Source organism: Solanum verrucosum, unplaced genomic scaffold (genome assembly GCF_900185275.1).
Source record: "Solanum verrucosum unplaced genomic scaffold, falcon-dt-bn FXZP01000196.1, whole genome shotgun sequence".
Classification (NCBI taxonomy): Eukaryota; Viridiplantae; Streptophyta; class Magnoliopsida; order Solanales; family Solanaceae; genus Solanum; species Solanum verrucosum.
Window position 1 is genome coordinate 1118203 of NW_026020420.1, and position 22535 is coordinate 1140737.

The window sequence follows — 22535 nt, forward strand, 5'->3', positions numbered from 1 at the left end:
AACCTCTACTCTACTTCTTCGGCCCAACTTTTTTAGCCCAAATACCATCACATAGGTTAAGCTTGCGTTTGAACATGCGTATGAAATTAAATTAATATGTAGTCAAAGTTTTGTTTGTATATCCATAGTTCATAAACAACATATTGAAATATCCTAAGACGCCATATTGATAAATCATTTATGTCGATGTTTCTTATATAGATAAACATTTTTTATTATAACTTTCAAATATACATAATATTATAAAGATCCCCTAATCAACACTCAACAATACTGATAACTAATTATTCTTTAATATAATCATTACAGATAGTACGATCAATGCATGAGTCTTTTTTTGGTAACATTTAAAATAACTTATTTGTTTTTTACAAAATATAAACTTGTTGACCAAGTTTTACATTTTAGAAAAATTAATTGAAAATCCAAATCATGCTATTAGAGGATTTAAAATCATAATTTCAAATTATATATCCAAATTATGACTTCATATCGAATGTCCAAACACAGATTTAGTTTTAGAGTTTGCAAAATTAAGGAATTGTAGAATGGAATTTCATAATTCCCTTTTGGTGCCTTGGATCATTATCTTGTGCAAATAAGGCTGATTAATTACAATCCATTAATAATGTCCATTTTCTTCTTGTGTTTTGGGCTTATTTGTCCCTATTCTAATGATGAAATTTTATCCTAGCATGAAATATTTATATATTATCTAAAAATTCTAAAGTGAAAATAACTTTTAATTTAGCTCAGAAAAAAAAAATCATGATTGAGTAGACCACACGAGGAAAGGAGTAAACTTAAAGCAAAAAATGGTCAAACATTTTTCATCATTGCCTCTATTTAAATTGAAAAAAAATAATTAAAAATGATTTTTCTCAATTAATATCAGAAGTTGTTATCAATCATGCACCCACAATCGAAATGATTATAGGGTTTTTTCATGCATCAATTATAACAAAAAAATGATCATTTAAGTAGGCCATGTTAGTTAATTTGTTTGATCAATATTATGTAAAATTATAGTCCACTTGAAATCTTGAAAATTACTTGTTTGTTTTGGGATTGATTGAATGATGACCATTCAAATTATATTGCCAATCAACTTATTACAATTAGGGGTCGTTTGGCTAAAGAGAAGAATCAGACCATAAGAGTCTATTCTACACAGTCTTACTCTGCATTTTTGCAAAAGTTTGTTTATGCAACTTCATGAATGTAACCTGTGACCTTCTAATCAGATGAAAATAACTTTACCAGTTACGTCAAAACGAAAAAAAAATATACCAAAATTATGTGTTTTATGTAAAAGACGAAAGTATCTATCTTAATTATAATATTAAACTATACTATTAAGATAACCTAGATTTTGAACCAAACAATCCCTAAAGATAGTCTTTGAAGTCCTTTGAATAAATAAGTGTGCCTTTTGTTTTCTCTCTTATAATGGTGGGACTATTTTGAAGGGAAAATGTTAAGTAGCAATAACAAAGAGTCAAAGATACTTATTACTGTCATTCCATATCATTTCAAAAAAAGAAAAAAAACTTTATATAAATATGTATACATCATATATTATACTTAAAAGAAATTATTATAATATATATCCATCGCTTGAAACAATGTTAATAACATAAATACTAATTTGCGACAAAATATATAACCTTAAAAACTAACATAAATTCAAAGAGACTCACAAGACCAAGTGTAATACTATGCTTACAACAATAATAACATATCTAGTATAATTTCATTGGTGAAATTTGAAAATCTAGGCAGATATTGTTCATTGAATAAGTTCTTTAAACAAATTCTTATTTTTTAGACACTTTGTCAAAGCTTTAACACCAATTAATTCATTTCTTTTGAATTACAAGGACATAACTCTTTTGTGGATATATATCAAGGACAAGGTGGAAGTGGCTCTGGTGAAGAATAAGATGCGGGAAGCGAGGTTAATATGGTTCAGATATGTGAATAGGAGATGCAAGAATGTTCAAGAGCGGAGGTGTGAGAGGTTGACAATAGGTGGTTTCAGAAGAGATAGTGGTAGACCAAAAAAGTATTAATTGGAGAAAAGTGATTAGACACGACATGACATGTACAGTTTCAGCTTACTCAGATCATCAACTTAGATGGGGGTGTGTGGATGACACATATCATTGTAGAAGGTAATTGGATGTGCTTTGCTCCATACTAGCTAATAGTTGTGGTATAACTTGTGTCCTTCGATTTCTGTTTCTATATGTTGTTTCTTGTATCTTCATTAATTACTTCTCTTTCTTGACTATTTTGAATAGCTTTTTGTTTAAGCAGGGAGTCTATCGGGAATAACATCTATCTCTTTACTTCTGAGGTAGGAATAAGATCTACGCATATTCTACTCTCTTCAAACTCTACTTTGTGAAACTACCTTGAGTATATTATTGTTGTCATTGTTGTAACTCTCATGACCCAAAACAAAATTATGAGCGAAATGATTCGGTAAATTTTGATTTTTCAAAAAAGCAGTTAAGGAGAGATTAGATTGATTTTAATTGGATTAGTGAGGCAAAATCAAAAGAAAATAAATAAGATTTAAGGTAAACAGACAAAATCTAAACAAGTTAATTCATGATTTGAATTATTTAACTAAGAGGAAAACAACTTTTAGCATAATTGTCAACATTATTGTTAAGATAAGTGATAAAGCAATCGATTAATGTAATAATAATAATCAAGACTTTTTATAACCAATTGAGAAAAAGTGATGTTTTTTTGCTTACTAGAGAAAAGACATCCACCTCTTTTTTAAATAAATATAAGAAGGATATTGTATTTTCTTTAAGAGACAACATGATTATTTAATTGTCATGCTCTTCTAATTCACCTCATCTAATCATTATGAGATTTACTCATTATATATCTCACTTTTATGAACTTGGGATGCTGTTTAAATGTTGTCAAATTAAGAGACAAAATGCCCTCAAAAAATTGCAATACATGAGTTGGATGATGATGATACAGATCTGGGGAGGATAGAGTGTACGTAATCTTTATTATTATCATTCCGAGATAGCTAGGGAGGCTATTTTATCTGACTTGTCAATTTACAAAATATTCAAACATAGGTATCAATCCTAGAAGTTTTGGAGTACTTGTTAAGTTTTTGTTTGGTCTCATATAGTATATAGAATAATATTTACTTTTACAAGATTTTGAAATTGCTAGTACTACTATAATTATATTGTCTCAAAGTAGTTAATTAGTTATTTATCTTTTAAATGCTTTGGATTTAGCCCTTCATAATTATCATAAGAGAAGACAATTATATTTAGATAATAGGTTTAAGTTGAAGGGTAAAATCGTAAACTCAAATATTAGGGTTTAGGGTTTAGGGGTAGGGTGGGTGGGGGGTAAAAGGGAAAAAATCATTCTAGATCATAATATAAACATATTACTCCCTCTGTCCCATTTTATGTGGCAACATTTTCTTTTTGGTCAGTCCCAAAAAGAATGTCACATTTCCTTATATGGAAAGTATTTAAAGGCACAATTCCTTTTTTATCCTTGTTGGTCCCACTTAATCTTAAAATAATACTCCAATACATTTATGAGGAGAGAGAAATTGAGTCTACTTTTTAAAATGGCAATTTGGTAAACATTTCAAAGTCTTTATTTATTTCTTAAACTCCGTGCTCGGTCAAATATTGTCACATAAAATGGGACGGAGGGAGTACATCTTTTATAAACTTTTAAGTATGTATTTTAATGCATATAAAATGAATGTTTTTCACTCTTTAGAGTCATGCTTTATATCAAGTTATCATTATAGAATTGAGATGTATGATTAAAGTAGTGAAAGAATGATTGACTATTTCTTTTCTGACCACACATAAAGAAAAAAAAAACATTCGATTAATTTAAATTTATATCGCATCAAATAATTATTTTCTTATACTCAAAATTTAAGTTCAAAAGTTATTCATGAGAGGAAAGAAATCTTATCGGTCTCAATACGATTTTTTCATGGTTCAACATTTTATTTTCATGAAAAGGTTCACATGACACCTGATTATTTATTCCTAATACAAATAGTCAAGACCCTTAAAATGAAAAATACTTCATAATAAAAGTAGGAAAAATAATTTCCATAAATAACATTTTACATTAATTGCATTCTCTCTACCCGCTAACACACGTCATCTTCATCCGAATAGTCCAACAAATCTAGAAAGCACTTCAAATTTCGATTATATAGTAGAATTTTTTTTTTCATTATATCTAAATATTTTTTACTTACGCATTAAACATAAATAAATAAATATCTCACTTTTTTTTTTTTTTTCATACACACCTAATATATACAAATGATTGCTAGTAAGGAATTTGTCTGCTGTGTATGATGCAACTATCCCCATCACAACTTAAGTATTTCAGTACATAATAATTATTTCTACCCTTTATTTATATATAATATGTCATCTTTTAGGTGCAATATTTTCTTTACCTAATTATTGCATGCGTCACTCACGTGACATGCCCTTTCACATTTATTAATTTCACATTTTTCACTGATAAAGATTATAGTGAAGTGATAAGTATTCCTTCATCCTTATCAAGAGGTTTCAATTTCGAGTCCCCTTTGTTAGGGAGCGATTTACCCCCAAATATGAAACTTTATGGGACATTCTGGCACAAATCTAAATTTAGTCAGGCTCTAATGAAAATATTGGACAACGAATGGAAAATAAAAAAAAATGACATTTTTCATATTTCACTTTTTTGGTTTTAAATTACCATATATTGAAAAAAATCATTGAGGAAAAGATTTCACTAATCATGAGTATCTCTCATTATTATAATGTCCTTTCTATTATTGCATTTTTTTCTTCCTCCTTTTTTGACCTATAGATATTTCATTTAAATGTGATTAACATTAAGATTATTATATATATGATATTATGATTAATCAATCACAATACATTTTATTTACTATGCTTGAGTTTTTTTTCCTTCTTCTCAAATTATATATGATCTTAGGTAATGATTAAATCTAAATTGCTAATTATGCCTAAAAAATTAGGTGTGAAGACTTTAATGTAACATAACTTGTAACCATTGCTTTACTAAAATATACAACTCCTTTTCCTTTCTTTCTAAGATTTTTTTTTTAAGCTAATGAATTATAATCAATTTTTTCTATAATAATTATTCCTTATAATAATTTTAAAAAACTATAACTGAATTTCTTCATATTATATTATATATTTTTAATAATATTAGTTTACTATAATATTAAGAAAAAATATTCAAGCAAATAATATTATTATAGAGATAATTTACTTTATGAATTGATAGAATTAATAATACATAGCAAATTTGAACAAAGGGTGGCGCCTCCCTAGTTTTGGCCCTTTATATAGGGGGCAAAATCCCTCTAATTAAAATCATTTAAATTTTATTAGCTAACTTTACACTTTTGCTTAAATTGTGACCAGAAATTTGGCATAATATATAAATAAATAGTTATATTTAGTTATTAATTAAAAAGGACTACTAGAAGGATACTTGATTAAAAAAATGTGTAGGTCATTAGCGGTGAAGTTATCGTTCTATTTATGAATTTAACATAGATATAGTTTAATTTAATTATTTTAGAAGGATGCTTGATTTAAAAAAAGCGTATGTAAATCATTAGCAACAAAGTTATAGTTATGTTTATGAATTCGATATAGTTCGTTCTATTTAGTTATTTAGGGATGTTTGATCTATTTAGACCATTAACGGTGAAATTATGTTTCTATTGATGAATTCGATAGTATTCAGTAATTTTAACTAAAAGTTTTATAATTATATTAAAAATTAACTTAATTATTTAGTTATTTAATTTTCATTTTTTTTCTTTTTCATGGGTGGAGAAGGAGAAAGGGGTAGTAATTATCTCATGTTACATTTATGATTTTATTTATGCCATTCATACTTAATAATTTCCAATAATTCCATCTATATATACATGTTATATATTATTGTTCCATTTAAATATGGAACTTATCATTCTTATCATTAAAGACTATGCATGAGTTCAATAATTGCAAGGATCCCAAAAGCATGACAAATCTGACCTCTATTCCTGGCCATGTGTATCTGTTTTTTTTTAAAAAATTATAGGTAACAAATAAGATCCTTCATCGACTATCGTAATGAAATGATTGAGATTCATCTATTCTTAATTAGAAGACTTTAATTTGAGCGCTATGTTGAGAGCATCGTCCTTAGAAATGAGCCTTGTACCTTACCACACATATATTAAAATTTAATCGGACTCTAATACGAGTACGAAAATAATAATTTGAAGGACCCTTCTTCATATAATGAATCAGCCAAATCCCATGCGTTTTGTGGACCCCCATCCCCTTCTTTAAACCCCCACACATTTTCTTGTTTCTCAATTAAAATTCAATCAAAATTACTCCCCTAGTGTTATATGGACCATATTTTTTTACCCCTCAATAAATTATCATATTTAACAAAAGTACGCCGCGAAAAAAGAAAAAAATTAACTCACATTGAATATTTACAAATTTCGTCAAGATTAAAGTAAAGATGGAAGTCCTCTCAAATCTTCTTTCATTCCTCAACGATAAAATAAGACAAGCTCATGAACTTATTATCTCAAGTTGAAACAAGTTCATTTTCTATGATTTCTCTAGTAGTTAGGCAACTCACACGGCAGGTTATTCACTCAATATTAAAGTATATTCTTATTAATTACGTCATTATGTCTAGGATAAGAGAATTATTATAATAGATATATGAATAGTTTAATGTGTTTATCAATATCTGACTTAGAAATATGAATCATCCAATATTTCAAGTCACGTTAACATTAAATAATATAGTAATAGACATTTTCACAAAAATTGCTAGTTAACTTTGATGTTGATGGTTCAGTCGATAAGCTAGCAAGCCATTATATATATCATCATTGGATTCCAAGAGACATCAATTGTAGTTTTTATTTTTTTAAAAAAGCTAAACGTCAACAAGGCTTTTAATCATTTAAGTTGTGATAATTGGAAGCAAGTAATAATAGGAATATTTAACATTTTTAGAAAGTTTATTTAATCCATCATTTTTTTATTCTATTTTATTTTTGGAATAGCAAAATGTGGTCAGATAAAATATATGGTCGAGGAGAGGGGTCAATTTGGGGGCAAATTATTTCGTATTATTTCCTCCAAATTTTTAATCACCTTTTTAAATGTTATTTCCTCGTCTAATTTATCTGTTGTTTTTGCTTATTTCACGCTAATTAAAAAATAATAATAAATATAAAAGGTAGTTTATTAGGTTATTTTTGTTTAATAGAGGTACTGGATTTATTATTTTCTCTTAAATACCATGTATTATTTTAATATAAGACTATAAAAAAAATAGTCAACTTTAATTTTAAAATTTAAAAATTAATAATTATTACTCTCATAATTTTTTTAAAAAAAGAATTAAAGTCATAATTAAAATGAGATAGCAAGTAACAAATTCCTCTTGTAGCTCTTTCTTGCCATTTAATTATAAGCTATTTCCCTTGAATTTCACGCTTTTATTTCATGGGTTGAATCCTTGATAAGAAAATAAAAATATTATTTCCCTCATAACAAATATTTATCACTTGAAAAAATTAAAATAAAAAAGTACACATACACTTTTTAAAAAATAAATAACGCATAGTCTATATATTTATAAATTACATATCTTTTTCTTCTTCATGATTTAGTCTATCAATTTTAGATCATCGCAATAAAATGTTTCAAGTCACAATCTTAATTTACACAATCAATCACAATAAAATACAAATCAAAATCACGGAAATAATTAAATATTAATTATTAATTAACGGTCAATAACTTTACGTTTAAAATTTGTAAACAATGATGGTTTTGGCCTTTAATTATTTTATCATTTAGTCATCTTTCATTATGGCTATATTTTTAAACGTGATTAATATTTTACAACTCTTATTAATATGCAATAATCGATATTAACAACGCTTATTAAATTAATTGTTTTTTGCTTTTAATTAAGTCATGCTATATCACATTTTCAAAAAAAAAATTATTACCCTCCTAACAAAATGTTTATCACTTAAAAAAATAATAAAAAAGTATACATACATTTTTAAAAAAATAAATAACGCATAGTCTATATATTTATAAATTACGTATCTTTTTCTTCTTCATTATTTAGATCATCGCAATAAAATGTTTTAAGTCACCATCTTAATTTACACAATCAATCATAATAAAATACAAATCAAAATCACGAAAATTATTAAATATTAATTTAACGGTGAACAACTTTACGTTTAAAATTTGTAAACAGTGATGGTTTTGGCCTTTAATGATTTGATCATTTAATCATCTTTCATTATGGCTACCTATTTTTTGGCCCCTGCTATATTTTTAAACGTGATTAATATTTACGACTCTTATTAAATACGCAATAATCGATATTAACAAGGGAAAATTGTATATAATAGCAAATTATAAATTCAAATTAAATGCTATAACCATAGTTTGATTTAATTATATTCCATAGCAAACTGTTGCTATTTCACCTCACTCTAGGTGAATCTCGCTCGCCACTCTCGTTCTCTCCTTCGCCTCTCTCGCTTTTATACAAACGCAAATGTATAAAATGCGTTTGTGTTTGTATAAAGCGAGAGAAAATTGTATATATATTTTTTTTTCGTTCCCCTCTCTCCCCTCTCCCCTCTCCCCCCCTCCCCTCTCCCCTCTCCCAGATCTCGCTCGCTCGCTCGCCTTTCTCACTTTATACAAAAACGCAAATGTATAGAATATGTTTGTATTTGTATAAAGCGAGAGAAAATTGTATATATACATATATTTTCGTTCCCCTCTTCCAGATCTTGCTCGCTCACTTGCCTCTCTCACTTTATACAAAAACGCAAATGTATAAAATGAGTTTGTATTTGTATAAAGCGAGAGAAAATTGTATATACAAATACAAATGCATATTTTTTCGTCATATACACTTATGCTTATACAAATACGATCTTCCCCTGCCCAGTTTTCTTTTGTCTTTCTCTCTTTCTCTCTTTATACAAACACAACCAAAGCAGATTATACAACTGCTTTCTTTTGTATATGTATATCGAAATTATACAACTGCTTTCTTTTGTATATGTATAGCGAAATATACATATTTATGTTTGCTATGGAGCGCAATTATGCAAACTATAGCTATAGCACACAAATATGATTTTTATGTTTGCTATATGTGAAAGTTACTCTATTAACAACGCTTATTAAATTAATTATTTTTTGCTTTTAATTAAGTCATGCTATATCACTTTTTCAAAACAAAAAAATATATTTTATGATTTTGGTAGCCGTATAAATTATAATTAAGCAGTAAATATACAATTCCATTAATGCATCTAACTATAATTAAACTCCTCATACATAGGGAGTGCGTCTCATAATTTATAAATTCTAACCATTTATAATAATATTTCTTATTAAAATTCCACATTTATTTTATAGTTGTGGTGTCAGTCTAATCATTTCTCGTTGCAAATTGAATTTAAGTTTTAAAAAAATTGTAATTATAGTTTAAAACGTTGTAGTAGAGAGGTAAGTATTACTCCTATCTTTGGAGGTATCAAATGTCTTAGGAATAGAGTTATGAGAATAGAGAGTCGTACGTTTTTTATGGAGGTATCAAAGGTATTTCACGTTTTTATTTCATGCGTTGAATCCTTGAAAATAAAAATGAAACGTGATAAATATTTTACGATAGAAGGAGGTTATTTTAGGAATAGTAATTAATATTAAAGTCAAACACTAGCCTGGACCTCATCAAAATCACATTTTTCATAATTGTATTCTTATTTTGTACACAATATGCATGGTCCATAGATTTTACCTACTCCTATGCATACAAGAAAGTCTATATATAATTTGATAATGAAACATAAAACATGTAAATGACTTATAATTAATTCCTATCACGCACAAGTAATTACAATAAATTTATTGTTAAGTTAATTAACTACTAATACACTCTCTGTCCTTAATTACTTGTCAAAGGACGATAATATTTTACCTATTATACCCTCAATTAATATTTTGAAAAAGGTAGAACTTCTTGAAAATTCTAAGTATTTAATTCATCTACTTCATAATTAATAGGGGTAAAATGGTAAACTGACTATGTCAATTATTGTTTTCTTAATAAGTGTGTTAATTCAAAAGTGGACAAGTAATTAATGACATAGAAAGTATTAATCATTCACTTAACCAAACCGCGCACAATCATAAATCACAATTAATAGTAAATATGACAAAATTAGTCCATAAAAATGTAACTCGCTTAAATATTATATATGTATTGAACAATTCACTAATTATAAATCTAACTATTATTATATATAATCTTTAGATACACATAAAATTTAAATTTAAATTTTGAACTATGAAAGTGTCATAAGTACAAACCGTTGTAAATTTATGTCGTTTCACGTGCAGTACTCTTAATTTAAGTAGTATTAATTTGTCGGTCAATTTTGCTTTTTTAAGAAAATTAAATAAACATTCTTCCTCGCAATATATATCACATATATATTTTTATAATTATAAATAATTTAGTTTTAAATTTTTATTTAATATTTTATCAAATAATTTATTATCTTATAAACATTAAAGACTTATTCTAAATCAAAATTTTCAAAATCATTATTTTCTTTTAAAAATTATGCATGTATTTAATAAAATAATGCTCCATAAATTAAGACAAGTAAACGAAAAATTAATTAATTTAATTTGAAGAGCCCTTTGAGGTTTTCTTCCTTTTCTTTCTACTTTGTAGCAAGTACATAATACGCAATACATAATATTTAATTAGATGTTTCATGTTTGAGTTCTTAAAAATGATTTTTTTTTAAATTAAAAGTGTCGCCCTCAGAAATAAGTTCTACAATGCATGAATCTGAATTTAAAATATATTTCAATACGGATATCAGATGTAAAAAAAAAAAAAAAAAAAAAAAGTACACCTAGTAGAAATAGTATTAATGAGGGCTTGGACAATGCCTTCTTTTAAATTGACCCTTAGGTTCTCTCTTCTTCAACACAACTATTTCCCATTTCCAAAAGCTTCTATTCTTTTTTTCTTTTCCTCCAAAAGTTTTCAATATGGAGTTAGCTTTGAGCTTAGGAGGGGATAATACCCCAAAACCAATATTGTTTCTTGAAAAATCATCATCTTCTTCTTCTTCTTTACATGAGAATAAGGTGAACAAAGATGTAGGGTTTTGCATGGTTTTAGGGAAGGCATGTAATGAAGGTGAAGATGAAGTTGGAAGAAAAAAAAGATCAAGAAATCATCAAGAAATTAGGTCATCATCAATAGATCCATCACTTCAACTTGATCTCATCCCTTTTTCTCATGGAGTTTCTAAGAACACTTCTTCACAACTTTCCTTCCCTTGGCTCTCTCAAAATTGTGAGTATATTTTCTTCATATGTTTCAACTGTTGAAGACATAATTAAGTAAATAGATGTCGTGCTCTCTCTAGCAATTTAAGTATAATGATTTTTCTTTGTCCCTTTCTTATGGGGGGTTATTTGTTTTTGTATCTAAAGGTTATTCAAAACATTAATCTTACAACTTTCTTTGTTTTGTTGAGAAATCTTATTGCTCATATACTAATAGTGTAATGAACTTTTAACATTATTAGTGTAATTTAACTTCTATAATACATAGGTTACTTACTATAATTGTTGGAAATTAATTTTTTTAATGACATACATAAATATTTTTTATATCGTCAATACGTTGAACTTAATATTCTTGTTCTATATAGAGTTTAGAAGAAGAAAAATTGTACTAGTGAGATAGATCCCTTTTTGGATAATTTCAAACATAATCTATTTTACATTTTTTAAAATTATTTTTGTTGAATCAAAATCTCAAGTTGACATTTCGAATGATTTGCTATGCTTTTTGGACTTGGTACTTTTTTTCCTTTAGAAAAATTGTCATAAAAAGAAAGATTGAGAGGTCGTGTAGAATGAAATAATAACAACATACTTAGTAAGACCTCACAAGTAAGATCGGAAGAGAGTGAGGTGTATATAGACTTTATTCTTATTTTGTGTGATATAGAAAGGTTATTTCTGAAAAAGTCGTATAGAACATTTTATCAAAAAGTTGATTATTTGCCATAATAAACAATCATTTGAATTATGTATATTATTATTTATAGAGCATGCTTTGATAAGGATGTAAATATAATTTGATTAATTCTTTGAAATAGATATCTTTATTTTCTAATAATATCAACTATTCAACAGTAGCTACTGAACCGGCCGGTTTAACAAGTGGACCGGCGTTGGACATGACTAACCGGCGGCAGTTAGTGGTGGTGGATGAGGCGGCGCTATCATCTCCGAATAGTGAAATATCAAGTTTTCAGATGAACTTTCCGATTTATAGAAACGGAAAGTTAATAAATATGAAGAGAGATCAATGTGAACGCGATCGCGATAATAATCGATGGGGTAATATTAATAATTATTCTTGTTCAAGAATAAGTGATGAAGAATTAGATGCATCAGCAAGAAAAAAACTTAGACTTACAAAAGAACAATCTGCTTTTCTTGAAGAAAGTTTCAAAGAACACAACACTCTCAATCCTGTAAGTCAAACTTCATAATCATTATTTTTCATGATTATTTTGATTTCATGTCTTGACTTTTATAATATTGATGTTACCTTAGAGGTGAACTAATTTATAGGTTCATGTAAATTCAGTGATTTTTGTAGTGTAGACATGTAGTTTGGTGCAGTAAGTTTTTGTTATGCACAGGGTTTGAGGAAGGACCGAATCATAAATACACGTATTCATGCAATAAATAATTTTCACAGTTTAAATCTATGACCTCTTGATCACATGATAACAAATTTATCTGATATGTCAAGGCTTCCCTTCTAGAGACCTTATGTATTAAGAAAAATACATTAAATATCTATCAATATTTAGTTGTAAAATCAATTACTATAATATATTAACTTGAAGTCACTATAAATCTTATATCTGATAAATGGTTACCTCTTATATATATACTCTGACTCAGGAACAGAGCTAAGTAGGACCGAGGGGGTTTATCTGACCTCCTTTGATGAAAAACTATATTGATTATACATGATTAAGATTATATTTTATGTCTTATATAGAAGATGTTGAATCCTCTTTTGACTTTTCATGTGCCTATATTACTTCTTCGTTTTTTGAACACCTTCAGTGAAAATCATATCTTTGCCACTTGCTCTAAACCGAAAATGTGAAAATAATGATGTTGATAATGTACACTAATTTTATAAAGTTAAAACTAATGTCATTTCTACATTAAGACACTCGATTAGCAGATTTTATGATATATATTTTAAAAAAAAGTTCAAATTATTATGTTATTTCTTATATTATTTTTTGTGGTACATTAATGTTGTTGATGATGATGTTCTGAAATATGAAAAATTATAATTGCAGAAACAGAAGCTTGCTCTAGCAAAACAATTAAATCTTCGTCCAAGACAAGTGGAAGTTTGGTTCCAAAATAGAAGAGCAAGGTAATTAATTAAGCATTATAATTTATATAGTATATATATCATAATACTCATAATATTAACTTCAAAATTTACAATTTAATTTTAATAAATCATCTATAATCATGCAAATGTCTAAGTCACGACTTGCCCAGAATGCTCATACAAACTAAGACCTTATTTACACAGTTAAAAAAGACCGAAGGGAAAGGGACTAGACAATCACTTGACTACTTTTTTGGCATGCCCTAAGTACGACTAGGGTCCTCATGGTCTAAAATAATCAAATTATCAAACATGAAACTCTTTGATAGTTACCATGAACCAGACAATCACGAGGATTGCTGTAGATCATAAATTTTAAAAATCTTCATTTTTTTTTGTTAAATTTCAAGGATAGTCGAAACAAGAGTACAACATAATTGAGGCATAGAGAATTATTATTACTCAAATAACTAAAAATGATGAGTGACCTATTATACTGATAATGTAAAAAAAAAAAAATCGTACGATATTTTGTATGTATTAAATTCAAATTTATAAGATTCTTTTTTTTTTTTTGAAAATTTTCAGGACAAAATTGAAGCAGACAGAGGTAGATTGTGAATATTTAAAGAAATGTTGTGAGACATTGACAGAAGAGAATAAAAGGCTGCACAAAGAGCTTCAAGAATTAAGAGCTTTAAAATCTTCACAACCTTTTTACATGCAACTTCCTGCCACAACTCTTACTATGTGTCCTTCGTGTGAGCGCGTTGTTACCACCTCTGCTATCACAACCACCAATACTACGACACCTGCCACGACTACAACCACCACCGTGGCCGCCTCGAACACGGTGGCACTTCATAATCATAAGTTGATAAGTGTGATGACAAAGTGAGTGTACAAATTATTAGGATTTTGACTTAGGTGTTTAATTTTGCTTATTGTTTTTTTTTTTTTTTTTATGAACTATAGTTTTTAAACTATACATTGTGATGGTGAGTTTAGAACTAGCTAGCTAGGCAAGAAGTTTGGGGGGAATTTAATTTAGAGGTTTTAATTAAGAGGAAAAAAAAATTATTGCTTGGAATTTTGATGTTTTAGTAATTAGAAGAAAGAAATAAGTTATTTTTCCTTAATTTTATATGATGAATAATCTAAACTAAGTAATATTGCTAATGGTTTGGATGTGTGAGACATATTCTTTACTTTTAATTTGCTAAATGTAATTTGTGTGATTACTTAAAAAAAGACACATAATACAACAAAAAAATTTATTCTATCTTATATTGTGTATGAGATATGATGATAAGAATATTTACTTTACATCTTGTTTTGAACCTCAATAGGTTTGAATTGTGTGAGGTGAAGAGTTTATATGTTATTGTAGATAAATTTAACAAAATAGTAGTGTAAAAAATTATATATTATCAATTTGTAGAATTTAAATTTTAACGAGAATTTAAGTTATATACATCAACTATCTAGGAGGGGACTGAAGACATGAGGCATAACTGCTCCTATAAAATTTTAAACTTACATCTTTAAAAATTAAAGAATTATACATCAACTATCTAGGAGGGGACTGAAGACATGAGGCATAACTGCTCCTATAAAATTTTAAACTTACATCTTTAAAAATTAAAGAATTATATATAGTACCAAATCAAAATTGTGAAGTCTCTTCATTGGTCTTATTCCTATTGTGTGCCTCGTGAGAGTGTTTGGATTAGTGAAGAAAATCTCTCATATGTTTTCCGAACTCAACCTGAGAATAGATCTGGACCAAAGAGGAGTTTGACGTTTTCCAATCAGGGGAGGAGTCGGGTAAGATCGATTATATTTTTATGTATATATAGTAGATATTAACCCATTTTCGGCTTCTTCATGTGTTTATTATTTCATATTTTTAACCTTCTTAGTGAAAATTCTGATTTCAGCAGTATTCCCAGGTAGAGTGGGCATACTTTTACTGTTCTTGGATTGACATGGTTGTCCCCCTTTCCTGGTTGAGTCTCGGCCTTTGACTCCAATCCTTTTTAGAAAAAGGTGGCTTAACTAACGAAAGAAAGATGGAACCAGATACATTCTTAAAAGAAAGTGATTTAGCTTTTATTTCAATTTAATACAATGCAAGGAAAGGAAAAAGGTCTCTTAGGGGTACCACATATAAAAGAAAAAAATAGCTAAAAAGAGTCTGCTTCCTTTATGATCTCTTTCTTAGAAAAGAAATTACGTAAATTCTCTTCTCTTACGCAATTCCTGACTAGTTGTAATTTTTCTAAGGACCGAAATAAGAGGTTTCAGCTTTTCGGGGTATTCAACATAACGAATAATTCTATATTGGAAAAGTCTCAAAATTGCAAACAATTTTGATCATATTTTTAACCTCCTTAGTGAAAATTCTGATTCGAGCGGTACTCCCAACACTATAGAAAATGTTAAAGAACTAACATGAGTACTTTAAAACAAATATAGTTCAAAAAGTAACTAAATAGATTGAAAAAAACTTGTGGGAATATAAGTTAAGATTTTTTTAATAAAGTTCTTGTTGGAAACTATAGTCATGAAAGGGAAATAAATAAATGTTATAGTATGGAGAATTAATAATGACTCTATGAGGTACATGGAGAGTTTTTTTCCCTCTAAGCCATTAATGATAATTTAAGAGTACAGTACGTATAACAACAAACTTACAGTAGTATTTACTATTACTTCACAAGATATAGCTTTGTAGCATAAATGTGACATCAACCTTATGCTATTTTTTGAAATCATGTAATTGTAGACACTTATTAATTACCCCCACCAAAGACAAAAAGAAGAAAATGATACATAGTAGAAGCATGTTGTGTCTGCCTGTCTAGCACATATATATTTAGAAGTATTTAAGTTCCATATATATATATATATATATATATATATATATATATATATATATATATTGACGGTGTAAAAAGAATAATATGTTTTGAGTTTAAGTGTGTGATATTCATATTGGTATTAAATTAAGATTTGAATTCGCGTCGTGTAAGGCTTTATTCAGAGGAAACTGTTTCCTACCAAAAAATAATAATTCATATTCGGGACTTAAACTCAAAATATCTTATTAAAAAAGAAATAACCTCATTCAATGCACCATATTCTGGTGTTAAAAAAAATGTTACTAGTGTAGTTTAATTATGTTCAATTCCAACACTCTAAAAGTCTAATTATCTAATATTCTAAGTTTAATTATCTAATTGTGAATATGTGATGTGATGTATGCTACATTTTTTTATTTTTTTTTACTATGACATTTGTCTATTTTACAGTGGCTTGCTCATTTGATTATTTTTGAAAGAATGGCCATTCTATTTAAAGTTATATTGTATATTGATCTTGTGGATGTTAGACATGTGAAGTGGATGAATCTATGTAGTTATACGATTAGACATGCAAAAGTTTCGAAATAATGTTGAAACATAAAAGAAGATTGAAATACATTTATCTTATGATAGTACAGAGAAATTTGTTGATTCCTAGTACGATTATTTGAAATAGTTGTCTCATGTTTATATTGTTTTACTATTATCAATTTATTATTAGCTAGTCATAAACCGAACCAACACGATAAGAATCATTGAGACCTATCGGTGAGATCCCACATATATACCTATATCATAATTCATAAGGCTCCAGTGGGCTAGTTTTTTAGGCCCATTATGTTTGTACAAAAATGTTAATTTTCTGAACCAAAATGTATAGATCCACCATTGAACTAATTTTTGAGGCCCGTTTATCATCAATAATTGGGCTTATTTATGCAAATGTCACTTTTCAGGCCCTTATTTAGATTTTGTTCCTATTTTAACCTAAATAAAGTTTGTATCTGAAATGGAGACGTTATGTATCAGGACATTGAGTGGTGTATTCGAAATCAGAATGCGATGTATTCAGATTCCACTAAATTTAAGGATTTTTTGTAATTTGAAAAAGAATAGGGATAAAATGTAATTAACTCTTAACACTATGAGATTTGTGTAAAATTCCCTCAAGAAAAATTTATTACTTTCCCCCCTACACTACATAAAATAATACTCTTCTTGTCTCAATTTATGTGACACATTTCGAATTTTGAGATTTAAACAAGTCTATCTTTGACCGTAAATTTTTCATATATTGTTTAAATATTTTGGATTGTCAATTATTGTGATTTATAGTACCTTTTACGTAGTTTACAAATAGATAATTTCATTTCAAAAAAATTAAAGATTTCATGCACATTTCCTAGTTAAACTTAAATTGTTTAACTCTCGAAAAATGAAATGTGTCACGTAAATTGGAATAAAAGGAGTAATAATAATAGTACAAAACTTGAATTAGAAGCTCCAAAGTGCTTTTGAATCACAATTGTCAGTATATAGTACCACCCGTGACTAAAAGACGTTACAATAATAATAGTCCTACAACATGCCCTTTTTTTTTTTTTTTATGATCTTGCAAATTTTAAATGTCTACTTAAGAAAACAGATATAAATTAAGGTTGAACTCTATGTATTTTCTCTTCGGGTAGTTGTAAATCAATCTATTCATATAATAATCACCACATAACTAGTATGTAAACTAAATGATCAAAAATTAACTAGGGGTGGAGCTATATAGGATTAAGTGATTCATTTGAAGCCCTTTCGATAAAAAATTACAATATATTATATTTTTTATATATATAATAGATGATAAAAATAACGTGACTTAATATTTATTTCTTTATATTTTAAATTATTTAGCAAAAAATTTTAACTCCGCCATCGGATATAATTCAACAATACGCTGAACATCGACATTTTACAACATAGAGAAACATTAGTTAAACATCCCCATGTGAAGTACAACAAAAAGGATTAAAGTATAAAAGTAGTCTAATATTTTTTCTGTCTGCTTTTATTTATCCACTTAAAATTTTACACGTCCATGAAAACACAAGGATTGATATGAAAAATATCACAATATCCATATCAAATAATGTGCTAAAAAAAATACTAAAGCTAAAACATGAAGAAAAAAAATTATTTTTGATATGTTAACTTAAAACTTAAAAGGAGTAAGAATTAAATTTTTAAATAATGAACAAGTAAAAATAAACGATTAGAGATGTAAATAATTAGTTTCAAATGTCTATAAACGCGACACGCAAGCTCTCATCAAAAGATAATTAGTGTCATAGTCAACATCAATTAATTAATTTAAACCACTTTAATTAAAAAGCTTGAACACATACTATATTTTTGACAAGATACAATAATATTTAAATAAACTCACGATTTTCGACAAACATTATTATGCGTAACATGATCTATAAGAATAATAAAATATCATACCTTAAAATATTCAAAAAAACCAATAAAATAAATTATTGAAGAATTTACACTTTTCAAGCCCTTGATACTTGAAAAATACTTTATAGCATGAGAGAATTATAATTAAACAACAAAATTCCTTTTCAAGGGAAATTCAATCTCTCACATACTATAATTTACTACAACAACAATAATATGCCAGTGTAATCCCACAAGTAAAATCGAGTCTCGAATCTGGAGAGGTTGATGTGTACGGAGCCATAGGCCACAATAATTTCCTCTATATAGAAATGTAACTTCGAGAACAACGAAAAGCCAACACATTTTTTGTATAGGCTTGACTCATTATTTCAATGTACATGGACACCTTGTATATATATGTGTTTGTACATCCTATGTTGCACGTACACTCCAAAAATGTCACCGCACGCGTGTCAGATCCTTAAAAAACGCACCACTTTTGAGGATTAGACAAGCACCTGACGACATTTTTGAAGAGTCTGCGCAACATTAGTGTTTGTTTTTACCTATGACTTTTTCTCTTGTTGTTTTTGGTGTAATCTTACCAGAAGTTCAGCATATAAGAGCTCATTCCAAGCATCGGGTACACCGGGAAGGCACCAATGGCTACAATCTTGATACCTCCATTGTGATCTCCTCTCTTTGAGTGTCAAATTTGGTTTCCTATATATCGATGGATGACCGTCTTTTCTATAGTCCGTCATTCTTGTGATGTTGAGATACGAGACTCGAGTTTTCATCCCTTTGAAGACGTCTTCTAGTACCTTCATCTTGGATGGATACGGGGTCAAATATGTGTCGTTCTTTATTGGTTCTGTTTCACTGTCACACGCCCCGCCAGAATTCCATTGCCCGCCACTGTGGAAGTACATAAAATTTAATCTACATGGTGATGAAAACAATGCTACCATAGTAGTTTACGATTTAATCAATTGGTCGCAAAGTAATAACAATAATAAACTAGTCTTTGTCATAAACTACACGGTAAAGAGCTAGAGCTAGAGCTATTCGACAAGTTAATGTGATTTGGTTTTGAATTTCGCGTTATTACCTGAAATGAGAAGCAGAATAACCTCTGAAGAGAACAAACGTCTTCTTGGGATTGATATGAGCATCGATCCATCTACCCCATGTTGTTAATGCTCTCCGAAAGGCCTCAAGAACGTTTAGTTCTTTGTGGACATGATTTCCTTCTTGATAATAGTCCTTCCTGAAAAAATTCAGCATTGTTTAATGTTAGAAGTTAATTAAGCATAAAAATGCACGATTATGTATGTCGAAAAACACATTAACAAATTTTACCCTAACGAAGTCTTCTCGTGAGTCCACCAGTGACCAGTGTTGAAGACTAAGATATCCGCGTCTTTATACTTATCAGCAGACTCTCCGATCAAATCAAGTCGAAGCGTTTCTTTCTTCCCTCCTTTTTTATCAGCAACTTCCCATTGTTGAACCAAGAATGGAGACACAAAGAACTCCACTCTGCATTTATACTCCTGAAAATTTTACACAAACGATCAAACACATCGACGATGAATTCTAATACTAGAAATGAATCCGGCTACATCAGATACTCACTTCGAATATAAACGAATAGAAAGCTTCTGTCCTGAAATGGTGTCTTCCAGATTCTTCATAAACCTTTTTCTGATTTTTTACAGAGTTTTTAAGTATACAAATAAGGGATTCCCACATATTCCTATTCAAAGAATCGCCAACGAAAACGAGACGCTTTCCTCTTAACAATTCCAGCATATGAGTAGCATTCAATCTGATAATAAGTTCCAAAATTCAACCATTAGAACAATTCAAAGATTATTAATTCCCTAAATCAATCTGAATATACATAACATATACATTACATAATTGATCAAAAGTAAGGGACACTCCAAAATTTGCCTCAGCTGGCAAGTAAGCACTCGAACCTTGCAACTAAATACTCCAGCTCGTTCCCATTGTGTCTCATGGACACCTAACACTGACGTGACACATAAATTTTTCATTTTGTAATTTAGAGTGTTCAACTGACATAGTGGAGACGAGTTAAGCTGTTTAGATGTGCATATTCAAAGTTGGAGTCAGACAATTAAAGCTACACTACCTAGAAATGGTAAAAACAAGAAACATTAAAGAGCCCATACCTAGGAAGGCTACATGCATTGGGTTTCCATTTCATCTTCAAGTAACCACTATCAGGTCTATCATTGAGAAAACAATTGAATTGCTCATCAATAAGTGAACAAGAACCAGGTTTATACAAAGGGTAAGATTCATCTTTCACCCAATTCCCATCAAAGAAATCACAATTCAACAAAGACTTGACCAAATCAACATCTCTTTTCGTTTCCACATTTGCACTTTTTCCCTTAGAAGAGAACTTTGGTGCTGATTTTTTCTCAATTGTGCTCTGATTTGCCTTAAAGATTCCAACTTTATCATCAAAATCTCTACTTTCAGTCTGATTCACAGCAGCAGCAGACTTAGAACCCTCAATTGAGCTCTGATTTGCCTTAAAGATTCCAACTTTATCATCAAAAGTCTGATTTCCCATCAAGATTCCAACTTTATCATCAAAAACTTCACTTAAAGTCTCATTCTTCACAACTGATGATTCTTTATCACTCAACACAGAAGAAGAATTAAAGGGGTTTTCCAAGACTCCACCTTTATCATCATTCTGAGTATAATTTTCACTCTTTTCAACAATTAGTCCCTTTTTATCCAAATGGGGTTGCTCAAAATTGTTTTTTGAACTTCTTGGAAAAAGATTAGAGAAAACAGAAGAAAACTGAGATCTATAAGAAGTACCAACATCTTCTTTACTTAAAGAAAAAATGTTAGTAAACCATGGTGAAGAAGAGTTTGGTGAAGGACTAAACGCCAAGAAAGTAGTAACAACAATGAAAATAAACACAAACCCATATGCACAAGCCACAGTTCTTTTAGTTTTGGGAAGAGACAACTGAGTTTTCATGTCTGTAAACAGAGTTCCACCATTAATAGCTGCATATTTTGCTGTTTCTGCCATTGTTGTTCTGCTCTAAAACTCTATCAAGAAACAAAACAAACTTTTATTTTTATATGTAAAATCAAAAAAGGAAAAAAGTGAGAGAGATTTTGGACTCTTTTTAATGTGTGTGTTATAATGTGAAACAAATTTAGAAGAGTTATAACACAAGTGAGTAACGGAAAAACCATAATTAAATTTAAAGAGTTTGAAATTTTTATTATTTATTTATTATCTTAACTTAATTAATACTTATCTCATTTAACAAAATTTTGGGTTTGAGACCTCGAGTTATCAGAATTAAAAGGGTTAAAGAGTCTTTTTTTTTTTCTTTTCAAATTTGAGTTGTTTTTGAAGAGATTTTATTATTAGAATAAAATAGGTTGAAGATCTTTTTTAAAATTTGATTTATTTGAAAAAGAGGTTGATTGTTTTTCTTTCCTTTAATGGAATTTGATTAGCCAAGAATTCTAATTAGGCCAATTTTGAAATAAATGTCATATATAAAAAGCAAAATAATAATAATATTAGTAATACATTATCATATTTAAAACGTTAAACAAAAAGTTTAT

At 28.5% G+C, this 22535-nt stretch overlaps 2 protein-coding genes across 2 annotated transcripts; one reads left to right on the forward strand and one right to left on the reverse strand.

Moving 5' to 3' along the window:
• The first annotated feature begins 11119 nt into the window (after positions 1–11119).
• On the forward strand, positions 11120–14739 carry LOC125841105 (homeobox-leucine zipper protein HOX11-like). Its single transcript, XM_049520118.1, has 4 exons — positions 11120–11508; positions 12360–12703; positions 13556–13635; positions 14185–14739. The coding sequence occupies exons 1-4, from the start codon at positions 11199–11201 to the stop codon at positions 14492–14494; spliced, it is 1044 nt and encodes a 347-aa protein (XP_049376075.1). The 5' UTR covers positions 11120–11198; the 3' UTR covers positions 14495–14739.
• Positions 14740–19280: 4541 nt separating this feature from the next.
• LOC125806993 (protein trichome birefringence-like) lies at positions 19281–21984 on the reverse strand. Its single transcript, XM_049486744.1, has 5 exons — positions 21098–21984; positions 20535–20727; positions 20259–20452; positions 20008–20166; positions 19281–19814 (listed from the first exon to the last, which is right to left on the reverse strand). The coding sequence occupies exons 1-5, from the start codon at positions 21982–21984 to the stop codon at positions 19463–19465; spliced, it is 1785 nt and encodes a 594-aa protein (XP_049342701.1). The 3' UTR covers positions 19281–19462.
• Between the last annotated feature and the right edge of the window lie 551 nt (positions 21985–22535).

Coding starts and splice junctions, on each gene's coding strand:
- LOC125806993 (XM_049486744.1), bottom strand. CDS start 21,984: ATGGCAGAAACAGCAAAATATGCAGCTATTAATGGTGGAACTCTGTTT. Junction 20,453..20,534: donor TCTATTCGTTTATATTCGAA/GTGAGTATCTGA, acceptor TAAAATTTTCAG/GAGTATAAATGCAGAGTGGA. Junction 20,167..20,258: donor CACGAGAAGACTTCGTTAGG/GTAAAATTTGTT, acceptor GAATTTTTTCAG/GAAGGACTATTATCAAGAAG.
- LOC125841105 (XM_049520118.1), top strand. CDS start 11,199: ATGGAGTTAGCTTTGAGCTTAGGAGGGGATAATACCCCAAAACCAATA. Junction 11,509..12,359: donor CCCTTGGCTCTCTCAAAATT/GTGAGTATATTT, acceptor ACTATTCAACAG/TAGCTACTGAACCGGCCGGT. Junction 12,704..13,555: donor AACACAACACTCTCAATCCT/GTAAGTCAAACT, acceptor TTATAATTGCAG/AAACAGAAGCTTGCTCTAGC.